Here is a 24785-nt window from a genome sequence, read left to right as displayed (position 1 = left end):
CCACCCTGGGCCCCAGGAGAAGGGGGTCAGGGGTGGTTTGCAGCTGCTGCGGACCAGCAGGAAGGAAACGTGGATGCAAAGAGATGTAGGACTGAAGAGACTTTTAGCAACTAGAGTCCAGCAATGGATTGAGCGGATCGAGTGAGGGAGAGGAGGTGTCCAGGATGGCTCCTGGGTAAACTTGTTTTCTTTCTTCTATTGAACACTGCCTTATACAAAAGATTTGAAGGTGGTCACTGGGAGCCTTGCACAAGTTTGTGCAAAAAAGTAAATAGGCCTAAAAAGTCCTTTTCAACGGGTAGTACTTTTTTTGGTTATCAAAATGACTGAAGGGCATTCAGTGAGCAGATACTGTTCAGGGACACTGAACAGTCCTACAAAAAGGGCAAGAGTGTCACATGCTAAGAACTGTTTCACCCTGAATGCCAATAGCACCCTTGCGAAGAAGCACTCTATAAAACGTCATGTGTTAAGAAATTATAGGGTGCTCTAGGAATATTTGGGGGAATAGCCTTTTCTCCCATAATACAATTTTTTGGATGCAATGAGTGGAATGAACAGACAGGCAGCACAAAAACACCCGTCTCACTTCCAACCTTAACCTTACTTTTTTGACAAGGGATAAGACATCTAGGAATCTTTTCGCAAGAATATATATTAGCGAAAGTCTTCCTTAAAGTACACACAACATTTTGCATCAGTTCTTCCCTGGCCTGTTAACGCTCTTCATTCCGGTGTCCGCTCCCTCTCACCTCCATCCCACATCCAGTCCATCACTTTCCCCCTCCTTAGTGAGTGTTCTGCTGCCCTCACAGCGCAGGTCGCGATGGGAAAATCAATCTTTGTTTCCTTGGTCACCTGCCTCCTCCGTTAGTGAATTTCGTGAAAGCAGAGCTGCCGCCAGCTCAGCTCCACGCTCGGTCCTTAGGGCCCAGTTTCGCGTCTAGCGCTTGAAAGGATGGAGTCTCCATACTATTTCGGGGGTGGGGCGTGTTCCACGGATCCACTACAGTCCACCCTCACGACTCGAGCCGGGAACCCTCAACCCTGACTTCTTTCTTCCACGCGGCTGGGTGGACACTGCGCGGAGGACCAAAGCGGTCTGCGCAGGCGCGCCTCTGGCCCCGCCCACGTTGGCGTCATCACGGCCGTTACGGCGACCTGGCGTCTCGGCGGGCAATTTAAAACCAGCTCTGGCGACGCGGAGGACAAGATGAGACCTCCTTGCTCTGGTGAGGCTGTGTGGCCGGCAGGCGAGGCTGGAAGGGCGCGGTGCCAAGCGGTGCGCCGGGCTGTAGGGCCGGCGGGCGGGCCTGAGCGGGGAGTGCGGTTATTCTCGGCCTTGTCGTTGGTTTTGTTTTCCCGGGGCTGAGCCAGAGGCCGGCCGACTGTGGGAGAGGAGGGCCGGCGGGAGGTGGGCAGGCGGGCACGTCCGGCCAATCAGGACACGGCGTCAGCCCGGGCTGCTCTTCCGGCTGTGAGCGGGATACCAGACGCCTTTTCCTCGGGCTCTTACACCTTGGGTGGTGTCTCTTCGCTAAAAATGAGGTTTTCCCGGAGTGCACGTTTGTTCAGGGCCATAGTAGTATGGAGGTTACCACTATATGGTTATTGGCGTGCATTTATTTTTACATCCTTTCAACAAGTACCCAGTGTTCCCATTGGGCCAGACCCTCTCTCAGATGTAGAGATCGATTACAATAAAGAACAAAATAGATAAGATCCCATCCTCTTAGAGCATGTGTTTTAGTTCGGAAGAGAGGAAACTAAATAGTTACAGATGAGGCTGAGTGCTCAGTTTGAGAAGAGCAGAGTCGAGAGAGGGACTCAGAGATCTTTAAGCAGATTCTGGGAAGCGAGTTCCAGGCAGAAGGAGCAAGCACACAGAAAAGAGTAAGCGAGAAAGCCTGACACGGCACGGACCGGGACATTGTAACTGTGTAACATTGTAACGAGTGACGTCCGACCGGTAGGCAGGGGCTTTGTGGGTCTTGTGAGGAGGTTTGGAAATTGAGAGTTACTTTTTTTGGACGTGGTAAGTGACTTACCTAAGTGGGTCAGGTGAAAGAGTCAATAATCACCTGGATAAGAGTTTAACACTGGGGGCAGTGGTACGGGCTGCTCAGGGAAGTAGCCTATGGACTGAGAGGTAAATTTGGCCATCATTACTGTATAGCTCCCAGCTCGTTGGTGGCTCAGATGGTAAAGAATCTGTCTGCAATGTCGGAGACCCAGGTTCGATCCCTAGGTCAGGAAGATCCCCTGGAGAAAGGAATGGCTACCCACTCCAGTATTCTTGCCTGGAGAATCCCATGGACAAGAGGAGCCTGGTGGGCTGCAGTCCGTGAGGTCCCAAAGAGTCTAAGCTACAGGACTGAGCCACTAACACTTTCACTTTCATTGTGTAGCTGGCAAAACCATGGAAACAGGTGAGAAGACCAGGAACACCCGGTAGAGAAAACACTTGGGACCAATACTTAGAAGCTGGTTAGAAAAGGAAGAGCTGGAAAAACTCAGAAGAGTGGTGTTATAGAAGCCAAGAAGCCTCTGAAATCTCAGAGGCAGAGTGTTGTCAGCTCTTTCAGGTGCCGTTGACTCTCAAGCGGGATGAGGCCTGAAAAGTGACCATTGGGTTTGGCAACATGGAAGTTGTGGGTGGTGATGAAGAGACAGTTTTCATAAAGTGGTGGGCATGGGAGCCACACCAGAGGGTTGAAAAATGAATAGGAGGTGAGGAAGTGGATATACAAAGTGTTTTTGAGCTCAGTACCCATCTGTTGAATGAATGGATGTATAATGTTAAAGGGGAGGAGAGAAATTTGAGGAAAGACAATTCTGAGAAATAAGGTGTGGCTCTAATTTCCATTTTGAGTTTCCTTCTTAGATTCCTCCTTTAGTGCTTTCTATAACTGTTTTTCTTCTGAGGTCCAACTTCCTTCCTTATATTGGTTGCAGTGCCCACATTCAAGTAGTCACAAGTCCTCTTGATTTAGCCTCTAAAAATGTCTATTGCGTCCTTCCTATTTTTACTTTCTTTTTCTTTTGTTTTGACCTCAGCTGAAGGTTCTGTTAATCATACTCTAGCTTGTGGGACACTATCAGGGAAAACTTATAAAGCTGTATTTATTTTTAATTCCCTTTTATCCCCAATCATCATTCCTTTCCTTCCTCTTACTTGGGCAGCCTTTTAAATTTATATATTTATTTCATTTTTGGCTGCGCTGGGTCTTTGTTGCTGCACAGGCTGTTTGCAGCGAGCAGGAGCTACTCTTTGCTGTGGCATGCAGGCTCCGTCGTTGTGGCCCCCGGGCCCTAGAGCGAGAGCTCAGGAGTGCGGCACCCGGGCTTCACTGCCACGTGGCGTTGGGATCCTCCCGCACCAGGGCTCGCGCCTTGCCCTACACCAGCGGGCGGCTTCTTTACCGCTGAGCCCCCGGGGAAGCCCACGGGCGGCCTTTCAGTGTTTGTCGTGTCACTAAGTGTGTTTTTACGAAACTAACATGTTCTTATCTAACACGTGTTATATTGTGGGTTTTTTTTTCACGTCACCAGTTCTGAACCAGCCGACGTATACATTCTTATTCTCATTTGGAGGATAAGGAAGCAAACCTTTAGAGCATTTACTTAAAATTTCTCCAGCTAGTAAGTGATGGAGCTGGAATTTGAAGCCAAGTCTTCTGATTCTTAAATCTGAAAACTGCCCCCTGGTTTCTTCACCTCTCCCCTCCAGTGAGCTTGTTTCTTGGTCTGCTCTCATCGGCCGTGGCCGTCCACTGTTGTTGTACCCTAGACCTTGTCCTTGTGAAGAGCTGTGCCGCTCTCATCTCAGTGCACCCTGCCTCTCAAACACTCCTGTCGTCCCAGCTTACTCCTTGTTCCCCAACTCCAACAGTCCTTTGACCCAGCACACCTGTGTTCTACTTTCCGCGTCTCTCACCTCTCTCATGCCTTTGTTCCCCTCCTACACAGCTTACATTCCGTGGTCAGTCAGTGTAATCACTTCCTTCCTTAACGCCCGTAACCCCTTACCCTCTTCTTGCCTCTTTACACTTGCTTATGACAAAATCACAACTCTGATTAATCCCTACTCTGCCCGAGCCCCCTCGCACCCTGTCATCTCAAGGGGACCCTGAAGATGTCCAGCAGTCATGCTGTACTCCCTGGTTCATGCAGTGTCCTTCTTCTAGACGACGATTTTCTCTGTGTTCCCTGGCACTCTGGGAAAGCTGCTCTTGTCAGTAACTTCTGGCTTGCTAAATCTAGTGGTCAGTTCTCCTCCCTCACTTAGTTTGACCTGCTAGGTGCACTGATGTAGTTGTTACTCCTTCCTCCCCTGAAATATTTTCTTCACATGGCTTGTAGAACACCACCCTCTCCTTTGCTTGTTGTGCATTACCCATCTCTTCATGGATTCCTTGTGGTTTCCTTCTCTTTAAACTTTGAAGTATTCTAGGACTTAGCCTTTTTCTTTTTCTAACTGTCCTCATGTTTTTGGTCTTCTCATCCCCCACAGCTTTGAATATCCTCTGCTTACAACATCCACATATATATTAATATATCCAGCCCAAAACTTTTCCCTAAACTCTAGATTTAAATATCTGACTCTCTACCCAAGTTGAATGACTAGTAAGCCTCTGAAGCCCAGCAGGCACCAGACTGAGCCCCAGTCTTGCCTCCTTTCCCCAGATATGCTTCTTCTGTAGTCCTCCTCTCTCAGGCCCTGGTAACTCCATTCCATCAGTTATTTAGAGCAGTGTTGTCATTATCCTTCATTCATCTGTTTCCTTTCTTGCCCCATGTTTAATCCATCAGGAAATCACCTTGGCTCTACCTTGAGACTATATCTTGTTTGACCTCTGCCTATCACTTCCACGAGATTCCCTGGTGGCTCAGACGGTAAAGAATCTGCCTCAATGAAGAAGGCCTGAGTTCGATTCCTGGGTCCGGAAGATCCCCTGGAGAAGGAAATGGCAACTCATTCTGGTATTCTTACCTGGAAAATCCCATGGACGGAAGAGCCTGGCAGGCTACAGTCCATAGGGTTGCAAAGAGTTGGATACATTTGAGCAGCTACATTTTCTTTCTTTTTTTCTTTCTTGCTTTCTCTCTTTCTACCACCTCCACCATCCCCTCTCTGGTCTGAGCCACCAACATCTGTTGTCCTGGTGGTGGTGTTTAGTCGCTCAGTCGTGCCTGGCTCTTACAGCCCCATGGACTATAGCCCACCAGGCTCCTCTGTCCATGGGATTTCCCAGATAAGAATACTGGAGTGGCTTGCCCTTTCCTTCTCCAGGGGATCTTCCCGACCCAGGAATCAAACTCGTGTCTGCTGCGGAAGGCTTTCTTATCTCTCCTTGCTAGTCTTTGGAACTCTGCATTCAAATGGGTATATCTTTCCTTTTCTCCTTTGCTTTTCACTTCTCTTCTTTTCACAGCTATTTGTAAGGCCTCCTTAGACAGCCATTTTGCTTTTTTGCATTTCTTTTTCTTGGGGATGGTCTTGATCCCTGTCTCCTGTACGGTGTCACGAACCTCTGTCCATAGTTCTTCAGGCACTCTGTCTATCGGATCTAGTCCCTTAAATCTATTTCTCACTTCCACTGTATAATCATAAGGGATTTGATTTAGGTCATACCTGAATGGTGTAGTGGTTTTCCCCACTTTCTTCAATTTAAGTCTGAATTTGGCAACAAGGAGTTCATGATCTGAGCCACAGTCAGCTCCCAGTCTTGTTTTTGCTGACTGTATAGAGCTTCTCCATCTTTGGCTGCAAAGAATATAATCAATCAGATTTCGGTGTCGACCATCTGGTGATGTCCATGTGTAGAGTCTTCTCTTGTGTTGTTGGAAGAGGGTGTTTGCTATGACCAGTGTGTTCTCTTGGCAAAACTCTATTAGCCTTTGCCCTGCTTCATTCCGTACTCCAAGGCCAAATTTGCCTGTTACTCCAGGTGTTTCTTGAGTTCCTACTTTTGCATTCCAGTCCCCTATAATGAAAAGGACATCTTTTTTGGGTGTCAGTTCTAAAAGGTCTTGTAGGTCTTCATAGAACCGTTGAATTTCAGCTTCTTCAGCATTACTGGTTGGGGCATAGACTTGGATTACCGTGATATGGAATGGTTTGCCTTGGAAATGAACAGAGATCATTCTGTCATTTTTGAGATTGCATCCAAGTACTGCATTTTGGACTCTATTGTTGACTATGATGGCTACTCCATTTCTTCTAAGGGATTCCTGCCCGCAGTAGTAGATATAATGGTCTTCTGAGTTAAATTCACCCATTCCAGTCCATCTGAGTTCTCTGATTCCTAGAATGTTGATGTTCACTCTTGCCATCTCCTGTTTGACCACTTCCAATTTGCCTTGATTCATGGACCTAACATTCCAGGTCCCTATGCAATATTGCTCTTTACAGCATTGGACCTTGCTTCTATCACCAGTCACATCTACAACTGGGTGCTGTTTTTGCTTTGGTTCCATCCCTTCATTCTTTCTGGAGTTAGTTCTCCACTGATCTCCAGTAGCATATTGAGCACCTACCGACCTGGGGAGTTCCTCTTTCAGTATCCTATCATTTTGCCTTTTCATACTGTTCATGGGGTTCTCAAGGCAAGAATACTGAAGTGGTTTGCCATTCCCTTCTCCAGTGGGCCACATTCTGTCAGACCTCTCCACCATGACCCGTCCGTCTTGGGTGGCCCCACACGGCATGGCTTAGTTTCATTGAGTTAGACAAGGCTGTGGTCCGTGTGATCAGATTGGCTAGTTGTCTGTGACTGTGGTTTCCATCTGTCTGCCCTCTGACGCCCTCTCTCAGTGCCTACCGTCTTGCTTGGGTTTCTCTTACCTTGGACGTGGGGTAGCTCCTCTCGGCCACTGCGCCTGACCTTGGACGTGGGGTATCTGCTCTCGGCCGCCAGCCCTGACCTCGGATGTGGGATAGCTCCTCTCAGCCTCTTCTGCGCCACGCAGCACTCGTGTCTGCAGGCGGGTCCTTTACCACTAAGCCAGCAGGGACGCCCCCTGGTTGTTGGTGGTTGCCTACTAATTGGTCTTCCTGCTCATCCTTTCAGTCTGTTTTCAACAGAACAGCCATAGGGATCTTCATGAAGCATAAGTTAGATCACTTTATGCCTTTTCTCACCATGTTCACTCACTTCCCTTCTCATGAAGGCCCAGGTCTTTACAGTGGCCCATAAGTAAGGCTCATACTCCCCTACCCGTTGCCCCAGCCTTATTCTGTTGGGTGCTCCTGAGCTACCAGCCCTCACAAATATGACACCCCGTGACCTATCTTCCCCACATTCCTCTTGCACCACACTGGCCCCCAGGTGTGCCAGGCATGTTCCTGCCTCTGCTTGCTGTTCCCCCTGCTTCCACGTGACCTCCCACAGACATCTACATGGTCTTGATTCTGTTGTTATGTTCTCACTGAAAAGTTTCCTTGACCACTATATTAAAAATGACCTCCCACCTCCATTCCCCCGTCCTATTCCCGTTCCATGCTTTACTTTTCTCACTTTTTCACTATAGAGGTTCTGTGTGTGTGTGTGTTCAGTCGTGTCTGACTCTTTGTGACTCCATGGACTGTAGCCTTCCAGACTCCTCTGTCCATGGGATTTCCCAACAAGAAGACTGGAGTGGGTTACCATTTCCTTCTCCAGGGTTCTTCCCAGCTTGGGGATTGAACCCATGTCCCCTACACTGGCAGGCAGATTCTTTACCACTGAACCACCTGGGAAGCCCATAGAGGTTTTAGCCATAGAATATTAGAATTGGGAAAGATCTTGGTCGGAAATGCTCAGTGAACGTCCACCCTGGGACAGGCTGCGGCCCCCCTTTAGACATGGGGAGTGTCCTGCTGAAGGTTTCCTGAGCCGGTGTTTCGTCCCTCACCCTCAGCCACCATGAAGAACTCTCCTTCAGGGCCCCGTGGACGCCACCACAGCACCGCCTCACCTGCAGAGCGGGCGTTCCCCACGGCCCTGCCCCGGAAGGCCCCTCTCAACACTCCTGGCACCCCAGTCCTGGAAGACTTCCCTCAGAATGACGATGAGAAGGAGAAGCTGCAGCGGCGGCGCTCCAGGGTCTTTGACCTGCAGTTCAGCACAGACTCCCCACGCTTGCTGGCCTCCCCGCATTTGCTGGCCTCCCCCTCCGGCAGGTGAGTGGGCACTGGGCTGCCTCGTTGTGGCAGCCACCGCATCGCGGGCTGTGCGGGTTTGCATCACCACAGCACCTCCTGGTTTCTATGTCTGGATGCTCAACAGCTCCCGTTTCGCTTGTTTTTCCTTTAGGAATGTTGATGTTTCAGCTACAATGCCCAAGTTTACAAATACACAGATTACTGAACATTACTCCACCTGTATCAAACTTTCTACTGAAAATGTGAGTATCTGCTGGTTTAATCAGTGAAGGTTTTGCAGCCTGGTCAGAGAGGAGATCTGGCCTTCTTGGTTCTGTAGAGACTGCATGGTTGGTGATGGTGCCCTTACATTTCCATGACTCTTTAATGCTGGTGTTTTCAGTGTGGTTTTACTGTTTCTTATAGACCATTGCCACCCCTGTGACAAGCTGCCTGACCCCTCTAGTGTGACTAGAGAGGCAGCATACTAGAGTTAGTAGTGTAGTTCCGGAGCTAAACAGTAGATAGAGCCTAGGCTTGTGGGCTCGTTGTGAGTCCTAGAATTAGCCTGAGTTGAAATTCTGTCTCGGCCACTTACACACTGTGCGGCCTTGGCAAGTCACCCAGCCGTTGTGCCACAGGCCCTGCTCTGTAAGATGAGGGTGAGAATGTCCCTGCCTCAGAGATGCTCTGAGGGCACTGAGCCCCTCTGTGTCGACACTTAGGCCAGGGCTTGCACACAGGCGCACTCAGGAGCTGGGTGCTGTCACTGCAGACCTTGAGGATGAAGAAACACACACAGGGCTTTCACTCTCTCACCAGGCGTTGGTGGGATTTGATGTCTGTTGAGATGTGGGCTATTCCTGTTACGAACTTGGCTTTCCCTTGTCAGGGTATTGTTGTTTACATGAGCCTAGGCTCTAAATGACAAGCCTTTCTGCAATTTTCTGTTTTCAGAAAATCACCACCAAGAATGCTTTCGGCTTGCACTTGATTGATTTTATGTCAGAGATTCTTAAACAGAAAGATGCCGAACCGACCAACTTTAAAGTAAGAAGGATGTCCACCTGCTCTTGCATCTGAGTGAATGCGGATGATGACTAATATTTAACACAGCACAATAATTGGATTCTACAAACACACGCGAGGCTTCCTTGCTTGGGACACTTTATTACCTACTTTACTTTCTTTCCTAAACTGATGAAGAGCTGATATCTTTCCATTATGTTCTACTTATTCCCTATCAGTTTTAGGGGGATCTTTGTCATTTTTTTCTTAAGGGCAAGTAAATCTTTGATGCAGATTGCTGTGTTTTGCCTGTTCAGCTGCTCCTTTCTCTGATCCCCATGCATACACCTCTGCTTGCTTGACTAGGTAGCTGCTGGCACTTTGGATGCCAGCACCAAGATCTATGCTGTGCGTGTAGATGCCGTCCATGCGGATGTATACAAAGTCCTAGGGGGGCTGGGCAAGGATGCGCCATCTCCGGAAGAAGCAGAGGACCATGGTACAGGTACACGGGCTAGGATCTGAATATACGGGACTTTTTAAAGGATGTAGCAAGTAGTTATTCGAGTAACATACTGGAATGAAGTCACAGGAAATCAGTTCCCATTCTATCGAAGACATGGACATTTTTCAGAATTATATTTCAGAAGATACTCAAACACTAGATTTGCTTGTTTGTTTTGGAAAAGAGAAGGGCCTTATAAAAGCTTTTCAATTTTATTTAGACAAGATTGAGTAAACATCACCGACTAGGGAGCTTCTGATTTGGGGTGGTGTGTCTTTGGAAGTTGACTTGTATCAGAAGCCAGATACTTAATCTAGTAGCTTGGTTTCTCCCTCCCCTGAGGATTAGATGTGCCTGCTGCTTTGAGGGGATGGCGTGTGTTGCAATGATGATCACCCTTTAGAGTTTGAAGAGCTTGTATTGATAGATTCAGTCACATGCTCCAAAGCAGCCCCTACAGTGCACAGTCTTACTCCTTCTCACAGATGGAAGTGCAACTGAAACAGGAACAGCCAAGAAGGCCCCAAAGCCAAGGAAGAAGCACTCATGCAAAACCATCGAGCAGAATGTAAACAACCTCAATGTCTCCAACGCTGATCGGAAGTACGAGGTGAGGAACTGTGCCCAGTGTGGTCTCTGACTAATTCAAGACCTCCGAGGTGCAAGTGTGCTGGTGTGTGCTGGTTCGGTCCTCAGGGCAGTAAAGCATTCAGCTGGTCTCTCTGCATTGTCATCCTTCAGCTTTTCATCCTTCAGCTGAAGAGGGCAGGTCCCTGTCTTCCCCCGTTTTCAGGATGATTGAGTACAAGGAGATGGCAAGTTACTGAGAAAACCAATTGATTCAAACGTGTATTTTCTTCTGTAGTGCATGCAGCAATGGTGATGACAGCTAACATTTATTGTGTGTCTACTGGGCACATCTTGCTGCCTAGGCCTGTGACAGCCCATTCAGTCCTTACAACACCCTTGCTCCATTTTATGAAGAGGTAATTGAGGTGCATGAAACTAAGCGGTCTGCCTCCAGAATCCTTGCTGTAAACAACTTTACACGATTTAGCAAATCCAAGGAATCTGCTTAAAGGAATGATTCCAGAGGCCTCTTTATAAATTAGCAGTTAATTTAAAGCAAACAGATGTTGCTACAAGTTTTTTAAAAATTTTGTTATTAAAAACAATTTCAGTGAACATTCTTGTACATATTTGCATTCTTCTGGGAGTATATTTGTAAAAAAAATTCTGAGACATGGAATTTCTATTGTCTTCAGAAATGGTTTTATCAATTTACTCTCCCACCAACAATGGGCTCATTTGTTTCTCTTACCTGCACAACATTAGTGATTAATGTCACGAGGGTGGAATTGATCATCAAGGGAACACGTGTACATGGAAAAAGGACTGGGGCCCTGGGGTACCCCTATCTTAAGAATTCAGAAAGCTGACTAAGAAACGTCCAGTGGCTGGGGGAAAACTAGGAGAGTGTGGTATTGAAATGAGAGTTTCAGGGAGGAGGACATAGTCACCTGTGTCAAATATGGCAGCCTTAGGCCTTGGTGAGCTTGGAGAAGGGGCCCTGGGGAAGGGCTGCTCCTTGGCTAAGTTTGAAGGAGCGGCCTGGGGCTCAGGACCCAGACCTCTGAGGAGGGTGTCCCTGCTGGTGCTGGTGTCTCCACTGGCCCTGGATAAGGTTGGTTCTGTGTCAGTAGAAAGTACAGGTGAAGTTCGGCTGCTGCCACCGGTGGGCCTGCTGCTGCTGGGGCAGGGCATCACTGCTGGCTGACACTCCCAGGAACAGGGGTCCTGCTTCGGGGGTCCTGCAGAGAGAAGCTGGTCCCTTCTCCTCCTTCCAGCCCTACCATCTCCCTCTAGTGCCTCCTTTTGGTGAAGCCCAGTAGGGAGCTGCTGACACAACTGAAATGTGGCCTCTGACCCAGCATCACAGGGCAGAGCATAGAAGGTGGGTTTGGAGTTGAGTGGCAATAGCTTAATAACTGGCAGAGAGCCAGAGTCTTATAATACCCACTTTCAAGAAGATTCTGTCGGCCGGGGGACAGGGAGAAAGCAAACATGAAAAATGTCTCCTGTTGGGGAATTTAGGTGAAAGTTAAACAGAGATTCTTAAGACTACTTCAACATCCCTGTAGGTTTGAAATTTTTTTGGTAAAAATTGGGCAGAGGAAAACAAGTGGGGAGAGAGGCAGTTTTTTGGAAGAGTTTTGCTATAAATTGGGGCAGAGTAATAGAGTGGCAAATGCAGGGAAAGTAAGGTCCAGAGTTGTCGTGGGGTTTTTTTGTTTTCTTTCCTAAACAGTGATGTAGTATTTATTGACATGGGAATATTTGCAGAATATGTTCTTTTTTTTAATTTTTAAAAACTATCTTTCAGGTATAATTTATTTACAATGTTATATTAGTTTTGAGTGTACAACATAGTGATTCAAAATTTTTATAGATTATACTTCATTTAAGGTTATTGTAAAATATTGACTATATTCCTTGTGCTGTGCATTATGTTCTTAGAGTTTGTTTATTTTATACACAGCAGTTTGTACCTCTTCGTCCTCTACCTCTCATGTCCCTTCCTTCTCCCCACTGGTAAACATTAGTTTGCTCACTGTATCTTTGAGTCTGTTTCTATTTTGTTATAAACATGCTTTGTTTTTTTTTTAGATTTCATATATATACATTGTAACATATAGTATTTGTCTTTCTCTGGCTTATTTCACTAAGCATAATAACCTCCAGGTCCAGCCATGTTTTTGCAAATGGCAAAACACCATTTTTTTTTAATGGCTGAGTAGTATTCCATTGTGTGTGTGTGTGTGTGTGTGTGTGTGTAAATGTGTATGTACACTCATGCGTGTACACACACACACATACACAGCCTTTTTATCCATTCATCTGTTGATGGGTACTTAAGTTGCTTCCATATCATAACTATTGTAAATAATGCCACTATGAACATTGAGATGCATGTACTGTATATCTTTTCAAGTCAATGTTTTCATTTTCTTCAGATGTATACCCAGGAGTGGAATTATTGGATTATATGGTAGTTCTGTTTTTAGTTTTTTCAGGAACCTCTATACTGTTCTCCATAGAGGCTGCTAATTTCCCTATATTCTCACCAACCATATACAAGGGTTTCCTTTTCTCCACAAAGTATTAATCTGTGGTCTTTTTAATTGTAGCGATTCTGACAGGTATGAGATGATACTTCATTTTTTTGGTTTGCATTTCTCTGATAATTGGCAGTGTTGCATATCTTTTCATGTATCTGTCTGGCATCTGTGTGTCTTTGTTGGGAAAATGTCTGTTTACATCTGCACAGTTTTTGATTAAGTTTTGTTTGTTTGATTATTGAATTGTATGAGCTGTTTATATATTTTGGGATTTTAACAACCCTTATCAGTCATATCATTTGCAATTATTTCCTCCCATTCAGTAGATTGTCTCTTCATTTTGTCACTGGTTTCCTTTGCTGTGCAAAGCTTTTAAGTTTAACTGGGTCTCATTTGTTTATTTTTGCTTGTGCTTCCTTTGTCTTAGGAGACAGATCCAAAAAATAATGTTATGATTTATATGAAATCTGCCTATGTTTTCTTCTAGGAGTTTCATGGTTTCCAGTCTTACGTTTAGGTCTTCAGTCCATTTTGTTTATCTTTGTGTGTGGTGTTAGTGTTCTGACTTCATTCTTTTGTATGTAGCTGTCCAGTTTTCCCAGCACCATTTATCAAAGAGACTGTCTTCTCCTCATTGTTTATTCTTGCTCCCTTTGTCATAGATTAATTGACCATAAGTGCATGCCTTCATTTCTGGGCTTTTTATCCTGTTCCATTGATCTCTGTGTCTTGTCTTTTTCTTTTTTAATTTTACTTATTTTAGTTTTGGCTGCAGTGGGTCAGAAACCTGAGCGTGGGCTTTCTCTAGTAGTGGCGAGACACAGCCACTCTGGTTGCAGTGTGTGGGCTTTTCTTTGCAGTGGCTTCTCTGCTGTTGTACGTGGGCTCTGGGGCCCATCAGCTTCAGTAGTTGGGGTTTGCAGGCTCAGCAGCACCATGGCATGTGGAATCTTCCCAGACCAGGGGCTGAACCCATGTCCCCTGCGTTGGCAGGCAGATTGTTGACCTCTGGCCTGCACGGGAACTCCCCGTGGGTCTGTTTTTGTGCCGGCGCCTGAGTGTTTTGATCGTTGTAGTTGTGTGGTGTGATCTGGGAGCTTGAATCCGCTGCCTCTGCCTCTTTCTCAGGGTTGTTTTGGCTACTCAGGGTCTTTTGTGTTTCCGTACAAATTTTATAATTATGTGTTCTAATTCCGTGGAAAATACCCTTTTTTTAAAAAATGAGAGAATTAGCAGCGTGTTTACTTGTTCATGGCACCCATCTAGTGGAGAAGGAATTATTGATGATGCAGAAAAGGGAGGATAAATGCTAGGGTGGTGTTTGAGTGGGTGAGGAGGTCAAGGAGTAGACAGCTTGGATGGGCCTTGGCGGAGGAGCACAGTGGCTGATGAGAGGCGGGGCTTGAGTGTGTGCACGTGGGCACATTCTGGATATCTCTTCTGGTTGTATCTCCCCTTCTACCCACTCCTGCCCCCATCAGTGAAATAAGCCAGATCTTCGACTGACAGCGAGTGTGGAGGAGGAAGGTGTTGGAGATTTGAGGAGAGAATTAGGTAGGAGAGACTCGTCCAGGAGGGTGTTGAGTGGAGGGACTAGGGAAACATAGTCTGATGGCCAGTCAACACTTTGGGTCTCCTTGAGATCTTCCTGGACCAGGGGTGGAACTGGTGTCCCCAATATTGGCAGTGGATTTTTACCCACTGACCAGCAGGGACGTCCCTCAGCATCATTCTTGCTTGTGCTTTTGGTTCTACACCGAAATGTTCGACAGCATTGTTGGAAATTCTCTTTCCCAGCCGTCTTCTTTCTTCCCAGTAAACCCAGTTCTGGGGAGCCCGAGGACGCTTACACTGGCCTCTCCGTTGTCCTAGAGAGAGAGCACGAGAGCGAGCAGCGCCAGTCCCTGCAAGCCTGCGGCTGTCGGGCTGTGGTCTGTTTATGCAAGTGAATCAACAGGGTGTTGAAGAAACACCAAGAACCCCAACACTGGAAAGCCTTTTTCACTCTGTAACCTCCAGTAAACTTGTACTAACAGAAAGAATGGAAGATAAAAAAGGAGGAGGGGAGGCACACAAACCTAAAATTTGAAGTTTCAGTGGAACTTCCAGTTTGTTGAACCCACATTCTCTGGATGATGGCAGAAGATGGGGAAGCAGATGTTCTGTGGGTGGGTCTGGACCAGCTGAGAACCCCTTTTTGCGTGTGAGCTCATCTGGTTTGGACAGATCTCTTTACTGTGCGTAGAATTCTTGCTGCCACGGGGGGTCCAGCCTGCTTATGTTCCAGTTCTTCAGGCCAGGAGAGCACAGACAGACAGTGTGAGGAAGGTCCAGGCTCCTATCAGGAGACCAGAGTGGGTGGAGGTCAGAGTTTACGGAAGAGGCAAGATTTGACTTGGGCCGTGAAGGGTGGGTAAGTGTTTGCCAGGTGGTGACAGGAAGGGGACTCTGGGCAGAAGCACAAGCCGAGGTCACGAAGCAGAGAAAGTTCTGGTTCCTTCAGCAGATGGACAGTGTCCAAGTTGGACTGGAGGGGAGGATTTACTCCTGAAATGACTCGACTTCATCCTGCCGTCTGCTGTCTACCGAGGCCTGCTTTTACGGCTTCTCTCCCTTGCTGGGACCCTTATTTCAAAGAGTTCATTTTTCTAGACTGCACAGCCAGCAGTGATTCATTTTCCCATTCAGTCACTCAGAGATGTAAGTCAAATCTAATTCACATGAAAGAACCATTGTTCTCACACTGATGTGATCTAATTCTAGGCAAAAGTGAGGAAAGTTATCTTAGTGTTTTCAGCTGTGAATGTAGGTCAGTGTGCAGATTTCATGTTGACTCTTTGAAATGCTGAGTTTCCGTAACTACCTGCATAAGACCTTGGTGTGGGATCCAGGAGGAAAACCATTGCTGTGGTGAGCCTTTGAGGAAAGGCATGGGAGTAGCACCTCTGGTATTTTTAGGATAAGAAGCAGGAGAGAGCAGAGACAAGGGTTAACTCAGGCAGTGGTTATACTGATGGCAGTGAGGGCGGGAAGGAAGAGGCAGGTGGTAGAGACAGGCCCACCAGGGAAGCCCACCAAGCCTTGTACTGGCTGGGTGAGGGGAGAGCAGGCGGAACGCGGAGGTGCCACGTGTGCTGTTCTGGGACTCGCGTATCAGGAAGTGAGAGGAGAATCTCGGTTCTGGTGAGGCTGGGCTCAGGGCTGAGGGGGCCAGTAAAGAGCCGGAGAGCCACGTCTGTCCTCATAATTAGGGGCCCCTGTCTGCAGAGTAGCCTTGTCCTAAGCCATAAGGAAGACCTGTGAACACAATGCCCAACCTCTTCCCTGTCACTGGCCTCCTGGAGAGTCCCAGGCGGCTCCTGCCCTCTGGCCACACAGGCCTGTGTGCCTGTGCCTGGCCCTGTCCCCTGTGTCCCATTCTGCTTTGGGGCTTGATGACACGTGGTTATGCCCCTCCTGCACCCTGACCCCCAGCCTTGGGGGTCTTCTGACCACCTCCCCCTGTGTAACCCAGCCATCTAGCCCTGATGACTCTGCCTGTCCTTTGCCTGGATGTCTTACTTGGGTTCTTTCTTCCACATCTTTGAAAATATTGTTGTTCAGAGGATTGACGAATTCTGTGAATCCCTCACACAAACTTTTTATAAGTCAGTGGAATTTGTTGTGGTAGCATTCTACTAGAGATAGATGTTCAAAAAGTGATGGTGGAGACGTGTCCCTTGTGATCCAGGGGTTGAGAGTCTACCTGTCAATGCAGGGGATGTGAGTTCAATCCCTAGTCCAGGAAGATTCCATATGCTGCGGAGCAGCTAAGCCTATGCCCCACTACTACTGAGCCAGTGCTCTAGAGCTCTTGAGTCACCACTGAAACCTGCTCACCTAGAGCCCATGCTCCAGAACGAGAGAAACCGCTGCAGTGAGAAGCCCGTGCACTACAACTAGAGTGGCCCCTGCTCGCCACAACTTAGAGAAAGCCCACACACAGCAATGAAGACCCAGCACAGCCAAATAAATAAAATCTTAACAGAGCCCACACCTGACTGGAGAGAGACCAGCAGAAGGACACCGCCCGGGAACATTGTAGCAAACACGCTGACGTGGTACCAGCTTGTCACCATCTGCTGTGCGCCTTTCTCCATCTGAGTGCGCACAGCCCTCCTTTTGAAGCAGGTGGGGTTTTACCTGTCAGTTGATCATGTCCAGAGACATTTTGATCCCGTAGATGCAGCTGCGAACGAGCAAGGCCCAGTGAGCGGGGTTTCCTGTTTCCTTTGGCTGCGTCCCTTAACCCTGGGGTCCCCTCTGCTTCTCTGCACTCAGGTCGACCCCATGTTCCAGAAGACAGCAGCCTCGTTTGACGAGTGCAGCACTGCAGGCGTGTTCCTCTCCACCCTCCACTGCCCAGACTACAGGAGCGAGCTGCTGTTCCCCGCCGACATCCAGACCCTCTCCAGCGGGGAGCCTCCTGAGCTGCCGGATTTGGGCTGGGTGGAAATGACCGACTTAAAAGGTGAGTCCGGTGCCACCTCTTACCAGAGCAGTTCAGTCATCAGAGAGGTTTCTGTATGTAACCATGGCTAGCAAGCCCACTGTGCCTCTTGTGTTGCTTATTTACCCAGAAGATTCCTCTGGAAAGACAAAGTGGGCTTTTTTTTTTTTGAGGAGAAACTCACTTTTGGCCTCTCTGCAGCACGGAGTCTTGACCAGCAGTAGCCAGTGCTTGTGCTTTATGTGTGCTAAGGCCTTCTGGTGCCCTGTGGGCAGCTGGTTCTCTGGAGGGTGAGAGTTTGGACTTGGGAAAGGGGCTGTAAGAGACTTGTTGTGCCAGAGGCCTTGTGTTCACTTGTTATTAACCCAGGGGATCCTGAGGAGAAAAGGGCTGTATGAACTGTCTTCAGAATCCTCCACGGTGGTCTGAGAACAGATCTGTCCTGTTGTCAGTCCCTTATACTGGCTTAGCAGTGATTTCCGCTACCCGCTGCCACCCATCCAACCTGTCCCCTCCCACTGCTGGGGGAGCCTCTGAGGATGTGGTAGGCGGTGTGAAGGCCAGGCACTAGCATGGGACGATTCTGTGGTACATGGAATTATCCTCCCCTCTGCAGGGCCACACCGATATTATGATGCCCATCCGCCTGTCCTTGTCTAGAATTTGCTAAGAATGACTGTTTAGTACTAACAGTTGTCCAGGTGTTTGTACTCAGTGACGCTCTCATCCTGTGAGGGGGGTAATCTGGACCTAGTTTGGTTGCTGTTTAGTTGCTCAGTCACATTCAACTCCTTTGGGACCCCACGGACCGCAGCCTGTCAGGTTCCCCTGTTCATGGGATTCTCCAGGCAAGAATACTGGAATGGGTAGCCATTCCCTTCTCCAGGGGATCTTCCCGACCCAGGGATCAAACCCACGTCTCCTGCACTGCAGGCAGATTCCTTACCACTGAGCCATCAGGGAAGCCCGTCCCTAGTTTATTTTGGGGCTAAAATAAGTGACATTCACAATTGTCTGTGCCGTTAGTACACTTTCAGGATGGGTTTTTGATTTCCCAGCTCCATCATGGGACACAGAGTCCATTTCGGAGTTAAAAAGTCTGTGCTTCAGGCTTCTGCTCTGGTGTTTTCCCGATTCCTGGAACACCAGTGTGGAGCCTACCTCTGGCACAGGTGTGTGCCTGAGCACACGTCCTCTCCTGGGAGAGTAGTTGGCACACAGGTGGGCGGCCGGCCAGCCTCTGTCCGAGGGCAGGAGGTGGCCGCGCCTCCCCCTCCACGGGGCTGCTCCGTCATCTCCAGGGGCTGAGGCATGTCTCCAGCCTGCTCTGATCCTTCTTTGTGATCTTCCTGTCCTCCCAGCGGCCCTGCAGCAGTGCGCGGAAGATCGCCAAATCTGCCCTTCCCTGGCCGGCTTCCAGTTCACTAAATGGGACAGTGAAGCACATAATGAGGTGTGGTCAATTTCTGGACTTCTAAGGACCCTGGGCATTTCTCCAGCAGCTCGTGGTTTCAGTGAGATGGCCTGAGATGAGTTCTGCCCAGTGGGAACCAAAACTGTGGCATCATTTTTATTTAGCCGGCAGTACAGAAAGTATTTGCTTTGGCTCCTCCATAGGGACTAAACACTGGGGCAGGCTGGGAGTGGGGCTGTGCGCTGCCCTCCGCAGGCCCATTAAGCAGCTGGGAGTAGCGTGTGGGGATCAGCTTCGTGTTTCTTCTTGTCTGCCCCCCAGGGTAAGGCAGTCCTTCCATTCCTGGGTGCACAGTCTCATCAGATTTACTCTCAAACATGGCTGTCCCAGTGGCCTCTGGTCTCTTAGGTTGCTGTCAAGCTAAGGAATTTCCTGCTCTTCAGACTTGAGTCCCTTGGCACAGAGTTTCCTGAGAAATTGTCATGTGTGAAGTTTTCCTCTATTTTTAGCCTGGCCCCCTTTAGTCTACTTACTACAACCTCCAAAATAAATGGTCTCCATGGAAAACTGTTTAAACATGGGGTTAAAGGATGCAGGTTCCGGTTTCATGTTTTACAAAATGTGCCTGACGACAATCCAGCTCCATCCTGTGCCGCACAATGTAAACTTCCTCAGCGCTCTGCGGTTGAGAGAACTCCGGCTCCAGGGAGGCGGGCCTGGGGGGAGGCCCCTCCAGTGGGGCGGGTCTTCCCGCAGAGGCGGGCTGGCGGTGGGAATGGGGGTGGTGGGGGTGTGGGGGACTGGGGAGCTCTCCGTCTCTTCCAGTCAGTGTCAGCCCTGGTGGACAAGTTTAAGAAGAACGACCAGGTGTTTGACCTCAATGCCGAGGTGGAGGACAGTGACTGCGAGGACTTCCCCAACGGGCCCCTGGAGGATGACTTCGATGCCAATGATGAAGCAGAGCAGACCGCAGCGGGGGACCGCACCGAGCTCGGGAGCTGGAAGGAGCCCTGCCAGGTTCAAAGCTGCCAGTAAGGCGCCCAGGGCCATGGGAAGTGTCCCCGTAGCCGTCCTCCCAGAGGTCCTGCTGGGACAGTCCGGTTTTGTCCTTGTGGTCGGCTGGGCTTGTGTGTCTTGTTACACAGGCTGAGCCATTCTGACTCACGATGGAATCAATCTGCCTCTGAATATCGGCTCAGCCACTTACTGGTCATAGGGCTGACGTTGCAGGAGCTGATAAGCATGAGACTATGACATAAAAAGCTGGGCTCTAGTAGCTCCTTCAGCGGCGGCTGGTCATCACCACTTCCATTTTGGTAGCACGGACTGTGCTCCCTTTCAAGACCCTGGACATGGTCTGGCTTTTGACTGAATCACTGCATCTCAGTTACAGGCAGAAAACAGGCTTACGTATTGATTACTGAGAAAAAGGGGGCCCCACGTAAAGGGCAGAGGGGTCTGAGCAGAGTTGGTTATCAGATTGGTAGACAGGGGATGAGCAAAGCAAGGAAAACTAAGGCAGCAGGTAAAATTGAGCATATGAGATTGGGGAGATGGTAGAATTGGTCTCCAGTAATTTAGATTTTTGATTACTCTAGTAAGCATCACTGGAAAATCTGAACTTGGTTGATCTTTATTATATGTACTTACTAGGTTATTTTACGTTAATTTTGAATATGATCTGGAAGCGGGATCCCACAGTCCTACTGTGTGAGGGCCTCTAAAAGTCTTGAACGGGCGTGGGTATGCCAGATCCCACGAGACTAGAACAGGCAGACCCTCAGATGACCCTGTGCCCACAGCAGCGGCTTGGCAAGTCTGGGGTCAGGGACAGCCCAGCTGGGTCACTGTGGGTGAAACTGTACAAGTTGTCCAGCGTGATTTCCCACCAAGGCAAAAATTCCTTCAAGAGCCTTGCTGAGTGTGTCCAGGCTGAGAGTGCTTTCTTGACTCACTTTGTTTGCCCATGTGGGGAATGATGTGATCGACAGTGCCCCTTCAAATCTGACTAGAAGTCAGGGGGCTGTGAGGACCTCAAGGAAAAATTACCCCTACCCCCCAGACCCTTTAGAAACCACCTCTCCTGGTGTGTGCTATTACCACCCTGTGGTTTTGTCCCTGTTCCCATCCTGTCTTCCAAGAAGTGAGAAATGATGGGCAGATTGGTGGAATGAGCTCTTTTAATGTCATTTTCGAAGTCAGAGAAGAGCATCACTTTGTGTAAACAGTGAGGCGGCGTCTGAGGAACTGATGGAGCAGGAGGGTTTTAGTGGCTTCCGTTCTGTTATTTTGTTATAACTATATAACCCATAGATGGTTATTTTAAACACATTTTGAACAAATGTCTCCATTTCTCGCCCCAGTTGGACAGAATAGAATCTTAGCCTGGATCCTGCTGAGTGAGTGCACTGCCGGTATAGGGCTTAGGTTCTAGCGCAGGGTTTTGTCTGCCTTGAAATCCCTGCCGCTGGCTGGGTGCGGGCCTTTCCTGGGAGCTCAGCGAGTGTGTGAACTGAGCTAGGCCTGACCCTGCCGTGGGTGGCTGGGAGGTGTGGAGCAAGTGGTCCGTCTGTGGGGCTTTGCTTTCTCACCTGGAAAGGGAGTGACTGGGGCTTGATGATAATAGTATCATAGTATCTGATGTTTCCTGAGCGCCCGATTATTCTGATTGTGCGACATACTCTGCCAGGTTCCTTACCTGCATATTTCACATAATTTATATAATATATAAAAATAATCTCTTCATCCTTACAACAACCCTGTAGGTCCTGTTACCCCATTTTACAGGTGAAGAAACAGGCTCAGAGAAGGTAAGTAAGGGTGGAGCTGGGGAGTTACCCAGCACCCTCGACCAGTCTGGCCGTGTGTGATGAACTATGGGTGGCAGGCTCCACCCCAGGGCACTAACTCAGGAGTGTCTAAGGCCAGGAATGCCTCATGACTTCCCCAGAGCTGCTGGGGCTTGTGCTGTACGCAGGGCTGAAAACACTGTACTGAACTGCAAGGTCTTTAAGAGCTTCTCTAGTTCAAGGTGGGGTGGAGCGATGCTGAATTATAACCACCAGTGCTTGCAGGAAGCCCTGTGCGACTGGTCCCTGGATGGCAGCCCTTTGACCACCGTGCACATCGTACATTAGTAAGGATGTGACTGAGAAAGCACTTGGTGACCTAGGGTGGCTCAGCTGCCCTCCATCTTCTGCAGCGGCGGGGCCGTGTGCGCTCTCTGATCTCCTGGGCGCATGCGCTCACTGTGGTTAAAGGCCTTGCCTGTGGTCCACCCCAGACCACAGCCTGCTCTGTGCTTGCAAGACTGAGGCCTTCTGCTGCATGCTGGCCGAGGTGCTAGGAGACAGTTGAGAGGAGACCGTCAACCTGCAGGTGTTCGTGCAGCACAACTGAGCTGGCGCTAAACTGAAGGAAGGGACTGTGGTTGCGGTAGGGTGGGGTGGGGGTAGGAGAAGTGAACACTTCCTCCAGAGGGGATGAGAGAAGCCTGATGGAGGGGTAGACTGGATTAGGCTAGTTGTTGAATGGGGGAGTCGGGTGCCTGCCACATAACACTGTATTGTATTGAAAGAATTATTAAAAGGCTAGAGGTCAAGCCTCCAGGGCCTCAGTCCAGTTCTGGCCCTCAGAAGAAGTCCAACTCTCAGAAGATAGGAGCCAAGCTCTTTATAGCTTTGCCTCTAAGTTCCCAACAAACTGCCAGCTCAGCTGCCAGCATTTCGACAGACGAGTACCCGAGAATTTGAGTGGGGATGCCCCCAAAGCCACCTTCTCTCGCCCTGGGAGAGATACAGCAGAGTGCAGTACAGTTATTACCTAACATAGGAAGGCAGTTACAGGCTAGTGGGGATTTTTTAGTATATTTTAATTTTAAAAATTGTTTTCATTACACCTTAAATGTACAGGTAGAGTTTACTGGATAAAATTTAAAAAAAGAGTCCATAGATGAAAGCGAAGTCCTTTTAAAGCTTTTATCTCATACCATAAGGTTTGATATAAAGGGGATTTATAGGTATGGGTCAGTACAGGTGAAAAGGTCGTCATTGTCTTTACCTTTAGAGGGCAGTAGAGTAGCGCTAACAGGCTTTCTGACCTGGCAGGGCCTGTAGGTAAAACCTACCCGACACGTTTTAGTTACCTTGCAGAAAGGATGAAACACCAATCCAAAACTGCCATGCTGGATGGGCCAGTTAGACCCTTCATACACAGCAAGAAATACAAGCTAGATGGTTTAACAGATAGGTCATTGTCCCCCAGTCATGTGGGAGACAAATTAGTTGTTTTCACTTTCAGTAGGAACTACAGCAGTGTTAGCGGAGCCCTCACTTATGGAAAGATGGTAAAGAAGAAATGTGACAATCATGTCATGTGGTAGGAAGCCTTGTGTGTGGAAAGACCCTGAGCCTGGGATTCTGGAATGGTGTCCAGTCCCCAGCTCTGCATTTTACTAGCCATGTATGTAGTCTTATATAAAAAGTCAGTTTCTTTCTGTTTTCTTATCTCTCAAGTGGGTAAACTTGCATTTTGTGAAGCACTTTGAAACATGAAAAGTACTTGCATAGATACAATCATGTTGTTATAAAATGAGAAGAAAAAGCACTGATTGAGTAAGCTAAAGGATTACTAATGATATATTTATGTTGGACTCACTCTTAGCAATGTTGCTCATTTGTGGAAAAGTAGTGTCTTCAGCTGGGTTGTATTCTGCTTTACGTGTAAATACACGATTGTATTGTCTACATCAACACACATATGACTGTACATATAAAAACGGATCTTATGTGTTACAGAGACGAAGTGATTCCCCTTGGGGACGGAGACATTTGGACCTTGTGTCCCCTTCTGTCCATGAAGCCTGGAGAGTATTCCTACTTTAGCCCCCGCACCATGTCGATGTGGGCTGGCCCGGATCACTGGCGCTTTAGACCTCGACACAAACGTATGTACTTCTAGGCAGAACTTTTAAGAAGAAATAGTGCAGATGACCAGCCAGTCAGCCTTTCAGCCCAGGAAGGGAAAATGCCCATCACAGTCTTGTACCTCCCAACAAGTGGAGGGAAATACACAAGATAAGCAGCCTCCTGGTTGGACAGTGAGTTGACCTGGCCCGAGATGAGGGAGCAGTTAAGACTGCGGCCTCTAAGTGGGAAGGGTCTGGAGGTGCCGGTGAGTTGCTGCATGGGTGCACGCTGCAGCCCTCTGAAGGGCTGTGCCAGCATTGTGTGTTTTGCATTCTCTCTTTGAAAAGAAGTGATTAATTAGCATACCTGTTACTGAGTTTTCTCAGCAAAAACACAGATCATACGGATAAATATTAGGTATGAGATTTGCCCTTCTTAGTGCTGTTCTGATGCTCAAATGCAAATGCAGTCTCGGGTTCAGTAAGGCTGTCGAGTGATCTCGCAGGATGAGTAAATAAAGAGACCAGAGAGGTGAGCAGTGTTGACATCTGACTTCATTTCTGCAGGTGATACTGCTTCACAATCAGAGCATAGAAAGAAGAGCTCGAAGGATTTTAAAATTGACTTTGACGATGATATTGACTTTGATGTACATTTTCGAAAAACAAAGGTTTGTGCTAGATTTATTATCCTTTGTGCTTTCACAAATTCTTTGCACTCCTCTTCCCCTTTCATCTGTGGTTTTTAAGAATTCATTATAAATTTAACTCTTAGAGTAAATAGGTAGTTTCATTCTCCCTCAGTCCCTGAAGGAATTGAAATAGTCCCAGACACAGTGGCAGAGAGACTCACTATGAACAATGTCTCACAGAATCACTCCTTTACCCAGAAGCGGGAAGACTGTTGCAGCTGTATGCATATAGGCTGTTTTTATTAAAGATGCATAAAAACTACCCTTTTCTTTTTCTTTAAAATCAATAGGCTGTTACTGTTCTGACCAAGTTCACTTTGGAGAACCAGAGTTGGAGAGCCACTACTCTTCCTACAGATTTCCAGTATGAGACTAAAGATCTGGTCCAGCTGCATCTCAAACCAGGCACCAGGGTAAAGCTGCTCTTTGCTTCCCTGAGGTCATGCTGTCGTTGGACCCCTTCTTAGCGTCGGAGGTATCAGTGGCTGGTAGCGTGACTGTTGGTGCCTCTGAGGAGGAGCGTGTGA

General features: G+C 48.2%; 1 protein-coding gene across 2 annotated transcripts in view; it reads left to right on the top strand.

Moving 5' to 3' along the window:
- Positions 1-1117: 1117 nt before the first annotated feature.
- NCAPH (non-SMC condensin I complex subunit H) overlaps positions 1118-24785 on the top strand; it is a 31424-nt gene continuing 7756 nt past the window's right edge. Inside the window, exons 1-12 of one of the 2 annotated variants that reach the window (XM_043918714.1) lie at positions 1118-1232; positions 7903-8164; positions 8298-8388; positions 9083-9175; positions 9500-9638; positions 10124-10248; positions 17078-17267; positions 18608-18699; positions 19486-19691; positions 23457-23605; positions 24134-24237; positions 24549-24671. In XM_043918714.1, coding sequence (XP_043774649.1) covers positions 1214-1232; positions 7903-8164; positions 8298-8388; positions 9083-9175; positions 9500-9638; positions 10124-10248; positions 17078-17267; positions 18608-18699; positions 19486-19691; positions 23457-23605; positions 24134-24237; positions 24549-24671 — 1593 coding nt within the window. In that variant the 5' untranslated portion in view covers positions 1118-1213. Of the gene's footprint in view, positions 1233-4812; positions 4897-7902; positions 8165-8297; positions 8389-9082; positions 9176-9499; positions 9639-10123; positions 10249-17077; positions 17268-18607; positions 18700-19485; positions 19692-23456; positions 23606-24133; positions 24238-24548; positions 24672-24785 lie in introns of those variants that run through there. The other variant, XM_043918715.1, reaches the window with a different exon arrangement.

This window comes from Cervus elaphus, chromosome 11 (genome assembly GCF_910594005.1).
Source record: "Cervus elaphus chromosome 11, mCerEla1.1, whole genome shotgun sequence".
Taxonomy (NCBI): domain Eukaryota; kingdom Metazoa; phylum Chordata; class Mammalia; order Artiodactyla; family Cervidae; genus Cervus; species Cervus elaphus.
The sequence above is the reverse complement of the archived record's forward strand: the minus strand, read 5'-3'. Positions and strand labels throughout refer to the sequence as shown.